This window comes from Fopius arisanus, unplaced genomic scaffold, assembly GCF_000806365.1.
Source record: "Fopius arisanus strain USDA-PBARC FA_bdor unplaced genomic scaffold, ASM80636v1 scaffold00340, whole genome shotgun sequence".
Classification (NCBI taxonomy): domain Eukaryota; kingdom Metazoa; phylum Arthropoda; class Insecta; order Hymenoptera; family Braconidae; genus Fopius; species Fopius arisanus.
In genome coordinates this window covers 32,311-43,770 of record NW_011888079.1, presented here as the reverse complement: position 1 = coordinate 43,770, position 11,460 = coordinate 32,311, and the positions used below count along the sequence as shown (strand labels likewise).

At 38.3% G+C, this 11,460-nt stretch overlaps 1 protein-coding gene across 1 annotated transcript; it reads left to right on the top strand.

Annotated features, from left to right (window-relative positions):
• Positions 1-1,377: 1,377 nt before the first annotated feature.
• On the top strand, positions 1,378-2,931 carry LOC105272853 (ATP-dependent DNA helicase PIF1-like). The gene has a single exon (XM_011315085.1). The coding sequence runs from the start codon at positions 1,378-1,380 to the stop codon at positions 2,929-2,931; it is 1,554 nt and encodes a 517-aa protein (XP_011313387.1).
• The last annotated feature ends 8,529 nt before the right edge of the window (positions 2,932-11,460 follow it).

Here is an 11,460-nt window from a genome sequence, read left to right as displayed (position 1 = left end):
TTTGGGAAGCCTGATCTTTTTATTACGATGACGTGTAATCCTAAATGGATCGAGATCACAGAAAATTTGGAAAATGGCCAAAATGCATCTGATAGGCCAGACTTGGTGGCCCGAGTTTTTGAAATGAAAAAAAATGAGCTCATCAGATTGATCAAGAAAGAAAAACTATTTGGAAACCCTCAAGCATTTGTTTACGTTATTGAATATCAAAAACGTGGATTGCCACATGTACATTTATTATTAACTCTGAAACCTAATTCGAAAATCACGACTCCAGATATCGTGGATAAGTATATTTCAGCTGAAATTCCTAGCCCGTCAGAAAATCCAACATTACATGAAATTATCAAAACCAATATGATTCATGGCCCATGCGGAGATTGGTGCTTAGATGATAGAGGTAAGTGTTCGAAGAAATTTCCTAAAGCATTCTCGGATCGTACAACGATGGACGAAGAAGGATATCCCTGTTATAAACGGCAAAATACTATGGTTTACACCCGTCGCGATGGTTTTGTTTTTGATAATCGCCATGTCGTACCTCACAACAAACAATTATTGTTACTATTCAATTGCCACATCAATGTAGAAGTTGTTACAAGCGTCAAAGCAGTCAAATACCTTTACAAGTACATCTATAAAGGCCATGACGCCGCGGCTGTAGTAATTCAAGAATCTGAACCTAATCAAGATCAAGCTATCATAGATCATGATGAAATTCGTAACTATGTAGAAACTCGCTACGTTAGTCCTCCTGAAGCCTGTGCACGAATTTTGAATTACGATATGCATGGCAGGAGTCATAGTATTACACGATTACCAGTCCACTTACCAAATCAACATACTGTCATTGTTGATGACCTGGATAATAACAATACTATCCAAACCGCAATAAACAAACGAACAATGTTGACTGACTATTTTGATCTGAACATACGAGATCCTGAAGCTCGACAATTTACTTACTCAGAAATTGCACGGCATTATGTATTCAAGAATGGACAAGGTGGTCATACATGGCAAACGCGAAAGGCTCAGTTCAATGTTATAGGTAGAATGTATTCAGTCAGTCCAACACAAACCGAATTATTTCACCTAAGATTGTTGCTGTTATCTGTAAAAGGCGCAACAAGTTTCGAACATTTGAGAACAGTAGGAGGAGTATTGCATGGAACTTTCGTTGATACATGTTTAGCGTTAGGCTTAATTGAAGATGATAATGAATGGAAAAATGCGATGAACGAAGCTGAAGTATGGATGATGCCTCGACAATTGCGACAGCTGTTCGTTCGTATTTTGCTTCACTGTCATCCAATTCACCCTGAACAGCTATGGAACGAATTTAAAGATGCACTATCAGAAGACTATTCACGTACAATGTCATCTGTCCGAGCCCATCGCAAGGCCTACAGTCAAATTGGTACTTTACTCATACAAGAACGATCAAGTCTTGCGAATTTTCCAACTATGCCTCAAATTGCTGATCATGATGATGTCGAAGATGACATGTTACCCGTAGAACATCTGCATATTGGTCAACGGCAATACGAACAACTTAATAGTGAACAACGAACTATTGTAGAGTCAGTTCGTCAAACTGTTTTGAATAGAAATAGCTTCGGAGGAGATCGGTACTTTTTTATTGACGGACCTGGTGGTTCAGGGAAGACCTTCATTTATACAACTTTGTATCATTTATTAAAAGGTGATGAAAAAGTTGTATGCACTATGGCATTCACGGGAATAGCAGCAACACTGCTTCCTCAAGGAAAGACAGTTCACAGAACGTTCAAATTGCCAATTGCAATCTACAATGATTCTTCGCCAACAATCAAAGTCCAATCGCAAGACGCAAAATATTTGCAGAGTGTCGACCTATTCATTTGGGACGAAGCACCGATGGCACCAAGACATGCATTGGAATTGGTAGATCGAACTCTGCGAGACATAATGAATAGCACTGAGCCATTCGGAGGAAAGATCATGATCTTGGGCGGTGATTTCCGACAATTATTGCCTGTTAAGAAATTTGCGACTCGAAGTGAACTGGTGGATCTATCCATTAAGTATAGTCCGATCTGGCCATCGTTTTCACAATTTTCTCTCACTAAAAATATGCGCACTTTGCCGGAAGAAATAGAATTTGCTGCATTTTTGTTGTCAGTTGGTGATGGAACGGTTAATATCGAAGAGTTTGATATTTGCTTACCAGATCATTGCCTGGCGCTTCCAGATGCTGATATAGCTGAAGATCTGTACGGCGAAGTAATTAGGAATCACCAATATGAGAAGTTAACCGAGTGGGCCATACTATCTGCAAGGAATGTTGATGTTGAAGACATCAATAAACGAGTTGTTCAATTATTGGATAGCTATACAGAAAAGATTTTTACCAGCATCAATACTGTAAGTGGCTCTGATAATGGGGATATTGCCGAGACGCTCTTACCAGAATATTTAGAAACCTTGAACCCTCCAAGCTTACCGCCTCATGAATTGCGATTAAGAGTTAATAGTGTTGTTATGCTTATCAGAAATTTGTCTATCAATGAGGGTTTGTGCAATGGAACAAGGTTACAGGTATTAGAGTTTTCAAATCATCTACTCAAATGCAAGATATTGACTGGAGACAAATCAGGTGAAATGGTTTTTATAAATCGCATTACTTTGTATAGTGAAGACAATTATCCATTTACGTTCGGACGACGACAATTCCCAGTGAAATTAGCCTTTGCAATGACGATAAATAAATCACAGGGGCAAACTTTTGAGAGAATTGGAATTGACCTTCGAAAAGACATTTTTAATCATGGTCAGCTGTACGTCGCCTTATCACGGGTTCGCTCTTGGGACTCTCTCAAAATATATTTAGGGGCTCAAAGGGAATCAAATGTTGTTAAGAATTACGTATACAAGGAATTGTATCAATAGTTCTCCCTTCATGAAAAGAAACAATCATCTGTAAGCAGTTTTTAGACCTGCCGGGCCAGTTTCCCTGCCAGAGTCGGGCAGGCAGGTCACTCCGTAGGTTGCGTGAATACCTTCTGGGGTCATTGGGACAACGAGGAACGAGGAATCACCAAACATTTGAAATATAAGCAACATCAACTTAACAAAAATGAAAATTCATGATATTGCGTTATTGGAATTTGAAACTACATTTTGAAATGAGGAAAAATGTACAATTGAGAATGAATAAAATACTGTAAGATATATCTACATGTTCTTTGATATTTTTTTCCTTAACTCTAGATGTAAAATCTAAAATAAGTTAATCTTTATTGCATAGCATGAAGATATTCACAAACATAATATACTATATTTGCAAAATGATTAGAACCGAATGATTGAACTTATTCAGTCTCCATAATATGATTCACTGGTTCATTATTTATCAAAAATTATCCGAATTCATTTTTTGAATTAAAACAAAAACAGGACATTGGTCAACGGCGCGGCCGCTTGCGGCCGCGGCGGCGCTAGTTTTACAAAAAACATGGAAATATAAAAAAATGCCAAGTTTATGCTGACAGCGTCTACTATAGGACAATTTTCCGCAGTTTTAGTTCCGATTGGAAAATCGATTAGTGTTAATCAAGGCTTTTGTCATTCCGGTTGTAAGACAGTGTTTTACAGCTGCGTTGCTATGCTTCGCGTCCACGAAACGCTGACTACGGCTGTTATGACAAAAAATAGTGGGCGTCATACGGACAAAAAAAATTTGTCAACCAATATGATTGTTGCAAACCTCATCTTCGCTAGAAAAGTTTTTTTCGGCCTAATGACAAAATATACTGTTTCAAACCCCGTCCATAGGAAATTGATTCGGAAAAAAGTCAACTTGGCGCGCCTAATTTTTCCACTTCAATTCACTGACTATCATTACATTGCCGGGAACATAGTAAAAAATTAAAAGTATATTTTAGCATTTCCCTAACAAGTCATAAATTCGTAAGTGGATTATTGATTGAATGCATTGATTGAGAATTACGTATCTACTTCAGTCGTTACGGACATCTTATCATGTATAAGCACTACATCTCATTTTAAACTATTCGCTGATGATCTTCGTCCCCCACTCTTTGCCGTTGTCTAAGAATGTGAGTGTGCCACCATGCGTCGCTAATGAACGCGCCATCACACTGACGGGTACCCACTCTCCTCATACCGATATGCTATTTGACGTTCATTGGTGAATAGATTAAGTACACGTCGGGTATACGGAATCCAATTGTTGATATAATAAGCTGAATCAAATCTCAATAGTTTTGGCGTTTTGCCAATTACCGTGCGAACTCTAGCTTTGTCAATCACTCACTTCCTACTAAGTATGTTCATTATCGAACAGCCCGGCGCGCCAAGTTGACTTTTTTCCGAATCAATTTCCTATGAACGGGGTTTGAAACAGTATATTTTGTCATTAGGCCGAAAAAAACTTTTCTAGCGAAGATGAGGTTTGCAACAATCATATTGGTCGACAAATTTTTTTTGGCCGTATGACGCCCACTATTTTTTGTCATAACAGCCGTAGTCAGCGTTTCGTGGACGCGAAGCAAAGCACCGCAACCGTAAAACACTGTCTTACAGCCGGAATGACAAAAGCCTTGATTAACAATAATCGATTTTCCAATCGGAACTAAAACTGCGGAAAATTGTCCTAGTAGACGCTGTCAGCATAAACTTGGCATTTTTCAATATTTCCATGTTTTTTTTTAAATAAGATTATATCATAATCAGTTCGCCTACTGTGTGATTTCAACTATTCAGTAATTGTCCCTTGTTTCTGTCTTGGAGGCGATCAGATTCACGTCGACTTGGCGCCATTTTTTCACAAAATTTTTTTGTGATTTAAAAGAATGCTATGAGTATTTCTGTTGATTCGACAACATTCGGTACACTATCGACAATGACTTTTTGTTTCAAATGTAGCTTCTCATATTGAATATGACCGATATCTCTATGTTGTTGAAGTGATATTTCATCATGTAAACTATAAACTTTTCGTCTGTTTATTACGTATGATGACGTAAGACTCTAGAATGTCACCATCAGCAGATGTTTTAAACATCGCGGTAACCTCCTTGATTTTCTGTAAATTATTACGCCTTTGGTTCATCCCGGGTCGTAATGAGAATAGAAGTTGCATTTCTGGTTCATTTTGCATTTGATTATTCTCCATCACTGATCGTACTTCGTCGTGCACATTCGTTAAGAAAAACAAATACATTGTTCTCAAGGATACTGTTATCCAAAGCTCTAACCAAATTCTCATTCAATTCAGAGCTTTCTAGACAACGAATATCTGTAGCTTCATTTTGATCAACAATGAAAAGCTAACCATGAGGTGGACTATCGTCTTTAGAGGGATATAAGCATTTATTCATCTGATAGCAGATTTGTCTCTATATTTTGAAACAGTACGTCCTTGACCGCCTGTTACTGAAATTAATCAAATTGGCATTGAATGATGCGAAGCTGAATGAACTATTGTAACAACGGATACGTTCGAAAAAATGTTTGCATTTTTCATGATGTCCATCAAATAACTCTCTTGAAAGTGTAGGAGGATCAGGTAGGGAATCGAGGGCATCTTCTCCGTGGCTTCAGCAATCATTGAAAGAGTCCTTCTTATGTGCTACTCTCTCAGCTGAAAAGTGCATTGCGCCTCAATGCATGCATGAAATATTCATTTTTCTCATATAATGTTTCTGAATCTCTTCATGTGGCATCTCACGAATAGAAGCGCGTGAGGATCGACCTCCTCGCATTCCTGTTTGAATCGAAAGGTCGTTGCGAACCTCATCATTATTGGACGTGGAAAGACATGAGTTGTTATTTTGACCACTCGAAATATTGTACTCGATCGTCTTCTTCGTCTTCATTCTTGCACGATATTATCTGTGATAAGCTGCATTTTTTCGCGCCTGACCGTTTGAAATTCTTCTTCTTCCTGCGATGTGCGCTAGGTTTTTCGTTTAAGCATTTCTTTTAGGCCCAAAGGATTGATCGATTATTATAGGAAGAATGCTTATTTGTAGGATTAGAAACTTCTGTGATGAGATAATAATATGAAATCTAATAATATGAGTGGTCCAGTCTGGTCATACTAATGGAGTTTTTTGTTGAAATAAATTGAGATACACTCATAAATTTCTCATTTTACAAAAATATGAATATAATTTCAATTATTGGTATCCGATTTTATTATTTATAAAAAAATATATTCTATGTATACAAAAATAGTCGACAGATATTATGGGCTTAGCTTATTTCTTTAGTTCTATTAATGTTATTTATATTTTTAGCTCTCTCAATTATTTCATTTATTTGCATTTCAATGTTTTCTGTGAATTTCTTTATATTTCAATATATTCTCTATATATTTATTTATATATCAATATTTTTTATATATTGTTGATATATTTCAGGATTTATCTTTTTTTCCTTACTTATTTGCTGCAGGCACGCTGAAACAAAAACAATGAAATATTTTATCATGTATGCAGTTATGAGTTATGATTTCTATCGAAAAAGCTGAGGACACATTCAATGTTCGTTGTAATTCATTTTTAACGAAACCATTGTTGGGCATCGAATTATAATAATTGCACCGTCAGCTAATTACATACCTTTTTGTCATTGTTACTGCTGTCATTCTCATTATGATTATCGGCCTGTCGTTTTAGGAGGCTAAGCTCATAAGCCCTTGGTGCTGGTGCTGGATAAATAGCCAATCTCAGCTGGGCAATTGACATTGTTGGCATTTCTGAATCGACAATGATGTTTTGTATTTCCTCCACTTTCAAAAAATAGGCTCTTGGTTTAGAAGTAGCTGTTTTCAGCTCAAATGTAGCTTTGAGTGGGGAGCCGTCTGGATATTGGTATCCAACAACTTGAACACAGAGGCGAAACTTCCCGTCAGAGATATTTCCATTTGCCAATTGCATATCACCAATCGTTTTGCAGACAGTGAACTCACTTTCGACATAGCCTAAAATAGCTGGAATCAATGAAAAAAAATATATTAGACATCCGTCTAACTGAAAACAGTTTTCGAGAAATGGAGATTTGCACAGTCTATTTCTTTGAATAATTAAAATTACCAACTGAATCTTCTATGTGCGCGAGATACTTCTCAAACGAAATTTTTTGATATTGTGTTGCATTGTCAGGAACAAAAATTTGATGGTATTGAATTCCTGGAAATGTAATTCGTGATCTGCAATCACTCCTTTTAGATCACGATCAAACTGGAATTTCACGTCAGATACTGTAAGACCAGTCATTTCGATGATCTGAAAGCACAAAAAATATATCTCATATTTCGAATATTCATACCGGAAAATATTGTGCTTCTATTTTGATGAGCAAAAAAATCAATAAACTATATAGGTCGGTGTAGAATATTCATATTGTTAGCGATTATGTGTGGTAAGAGTTAATTCGAAATAGATTCCTCTATTAATTATTTTGTTAAAATCTGGAGTGAATTATAATTACTTTGTCAAAAAAATCTTTGATGAAATATAAACGCCAAATGATCAATAAAATAATAAACGTTTCGAAAAATATTGATTAAATGTTAAATTTCTTTCCAATTTGCAATCTCAATTTTTTGTTCTACATCAACGGTTTTTTCACAATCGATTCGTTCGATTTGCATTTCAATTTGAATTGGATAAAGAATATTCTTGTTGGAAAATGGAATGGATTTGCTTGAATCTTAATGCACAAACAATTATTGAGGTATGATTTTTTTTTTACCTGGTGAAGTTTCAATTTTGAGCTGTAATCGACGACACTTTGCCTCCAGAAATTAACACGGACTTTTGGGCCTTTGTTGTTGTTCAGAATGATTTTGACAACCCACTTTTGATGATTTTTAACTGGACAAAGGGAATCCACTGAATCGATATAACCAATGAAGTCTGCGTAAGTTTTGTTGAAATTACCCAAATTCATCATCTTTTCAATGGATAAATCGATTGAAATCGTTTGAATGGAAGAAAAAGTCACAAAAACGAATTTACATGTGATCAGAAAGGTGGCATCATGCTTTTCGGTTAAAACCCCAGGAATGTAATTTATCAATTGAAATTGATATAAACTATTCAAATACTTACAGCATCGTGTTCCCAGTTCCGTAAGCTTCAATATCAGCATTTTCCGTCCACGGAATATCCTGTGATACCGTTTTTAATGTTGGATGAATTCATTTTAATCTCACCTCACACGTCCACAAGTTTTCACCACGAAGAAAAGAAAAAGAAAGACTGAATGCCGGTTAAATCTTCATCGAAATGATCGAATTCGATCTCGACCAATGAGAAACCGACGATACGTGAAGATATTGTCACCCACTGTGGAATCATTCTTAAGCGTTTCGAGATATTTCGATTAGAGCGAACTTCATTTGTGTGGATGAGCTTTGTTGAATAGGATCTCCAGTTCCTCTGAGTTGGGCTTTTTTGAATCACACTGCGAGGACCTGCTAACCTTGACACAGTTCACTCGAGAAATGACGATCTGATCGTTCCACCAGCGCATCGGTGGTAGGTGTCCACTGCGTCTACGCGGCATGGAGGCATCACAGGCCTTGACAATTCTTCTCATGAGATGCTCAGCCTTCTACGTAGCACTTCTGCCACTTATTGGGCGACGATCGAATGCTACTATGGATGAGCTAGGATCGAAGCTGCACACCTTCCAGCCGATTTCGTTAATCTTCTTGGACGCTGTTCTGCTCCTTCACCCAGCGGATATGCCCAGAGACTCGCTTGCTGATCACTGGTGGAGTCGATGTCCCAGACCTTTCAGGAGTAATTCTCTTTTCTGAGATTACTACTGACAAAGGTGAGGTCGACAACTGAGCTCTTTTCTCTCCTCCCAAACGTGGGTTCATCGCCATTGCTTAGAAAGACAATGTCCGGTGACGACATGGCCTTCAATTGTACTTAACCCCTTCCTTTGGACGCTTTGCTGCCCATTCGACTGCCCAACCATTGAAGTCCCCAGCCACTATCAGGGGAAAGTGCTGCTTCACATTCTCATTCATTCTGTACAAGATTGGATTTCTTCCAGCTCTGCGACCACAAAGCCTGCCTCCTCAGTATTGACAGCACGTAGAAACGGAAACTTATCACAATATCAGATGATAGGCCTGCGACTCTTGTCTGTCTTCCAAGGTAGATTGCTCAGATGTTTGAATGGCTCTGATATCATCACCAGATAGATCTTCAGCGCCCGCACGGTATGCATAAGCAGTCGGGTGTAGTTCCATTGCTACACATTTCATTAATTGAGTCCATCGAGACGTAATCTTCTTGGCAGTGCTCAAAAGGGGGGAATTCTTCATCTTCAGTTGCTCCCTCTTCAGATGGTCATGGTATTAAAGAATCCAATTCGTTGAGCAGAATTTTTGTGAGATTGTCCGAACTTTCCCATGATTCAGAGGATTTATCAATTAATCTCCAATTGTGAAATTAATTGTCGTGACATCCTGTGCAAATAATTGCACATTTCAGTCCAACTTTTCTACATCTACATCTGTTCGAACGATTTCCCTTGCATGAACGGAGAATCATATTCAGCATATCTTCTAGAGCTGGTAGGTCCTTCGTCATAATGGGAAAAAAATGGTGTCCTTCCAATCTCAGACTCCATTCTGTTAGGTTTAATTGATTTTTGCCCATCCACTTCTGGACTTGCAGAGAAATATGCTATGGGTCTCGGTGGATCCAACGGTAGGTGGAAGCTGTCCAAGTCGCACTACCGTTTTAAAACGCGTAGTAGGACAGGAAATGTTCATGGCCATAAGCGTTGATTGATGTTCCATCCTCTCCAGCACTATAAAGAGCCAACATCAACCGCTCGCCGGCACCTTCGATACTTTCTTTCGTTGCATTGGAATCATTGAAGACTGCAACGTCATCCAGCAGCTTTGTTTTTTTTCCAAAATCTTCAAAAATGTCTGTTTCCCCTTGGAGAGAATATTGCTTGTGTATCACATCCTGTATAACCAGGATAAACTAGAATTCAGTCTCCAAGAAGGTTGATGTTGTTTTGTGGAATATAATGAGGATTTTGTCATCTTTGATGAAATAAATTTCTTCATCAATCCGAGTGAGACCTATCAAGAGCCTCCTCAAGTCCACATCTCGGCAAACAACTGCTACGTTGGGATGATTCTCCAGTGCACAATAGCAGTGGCAACGATCAGTCGATCGGCTTCGTCATATGCTTGCTTTACTTCCATTCAGGCAGTTTTGAATTGGGTTGTGAGAAAATTAACGAGCTTTTCTTTATTTTTGTCATTTGATGAAAATTTCGATTGGATCAGGGTAAGGACACTCATGTCCTTCTCACATATAACTTATGTACCCATGTTGAAATTCGATCGCCTGAATCTTTCATACGATTTTATTCCTGCATCATTCTCCTTGTAGCCATCGAAAATTATTATCGCATTCTAGCCATAGTTCTTCTTGATGTAGTTTTCATATAAGGTGATAGTTTGTGCATAAGTAGCTCCAAGGGGCCAGACTACTTTGTACAACAAAACACCACCATCAATAACAAATTTTTAACCACTGCGTAGGCATGAAGGGCCACATTCCTCCAGCGCAGCGACCGTGTATTCGACCACCGAGAGGAAACGCAGATAAGCCTTCCCCACGTGCGTAGCACCCTCGCATTCGGCTCGGGTAGCAATTTAGAACGTAGGGACGACTTATCTATATTTCCTCCCAAGAGGAGAAAAATACTATTGCACCTTGTGAAGTGTGAATCACCAATAGCTTGAGATTTGTATGCGGTGAAAAGATCAGATTTTCTTAATTTCTCATTCCACCGCTATTATCAAATAATGTTGGAAGGAATGGAGCTAACTCAAGAATGAACGATCTATTCGCTAACCTATGGTGATCTGTACTTACTGATGCGATTCGTTGGAAAAGCAGAGTTGTATTGACAGCAACAACTTCATTGTTAACTACGATTACCCTCTCCGTAGTGGCAATGGATTTTACACGTATAGTACGCTTCAGCTTGACATCGCCAGCATTAGCGCCAATCATCGTCTTCATTAAAGAGATGCCTATTTCGGTTGCTCTATCACAGTTGACCTTGTGGTGACGGGATTGTGAATTGTGAGCCATTCAACGATTTTTGCGTAGTCTCCGGTATCTTGCTTGGCCTTTAGTCTGTGTGTTACTCACTTGTGGATTCTCTCACTCCACAGAAAGTTTCAAAAACTTCAATGACTTAAACGCAACTGGCATCCGTAGAATCCACATAGCTAAAACGCCTTCTTTATTCACTCCGCAACCTTCAGTCAATCAACCAAATACTTTCATCATGCGCGTCAAAGTCTGCTCAAGGGTCATATCAGTCCATATGCCAGCCCATTTTTTATTGAAACGTCGTATGGTGAAATGTTCTTCTGTGGTCAACTTGCGATAT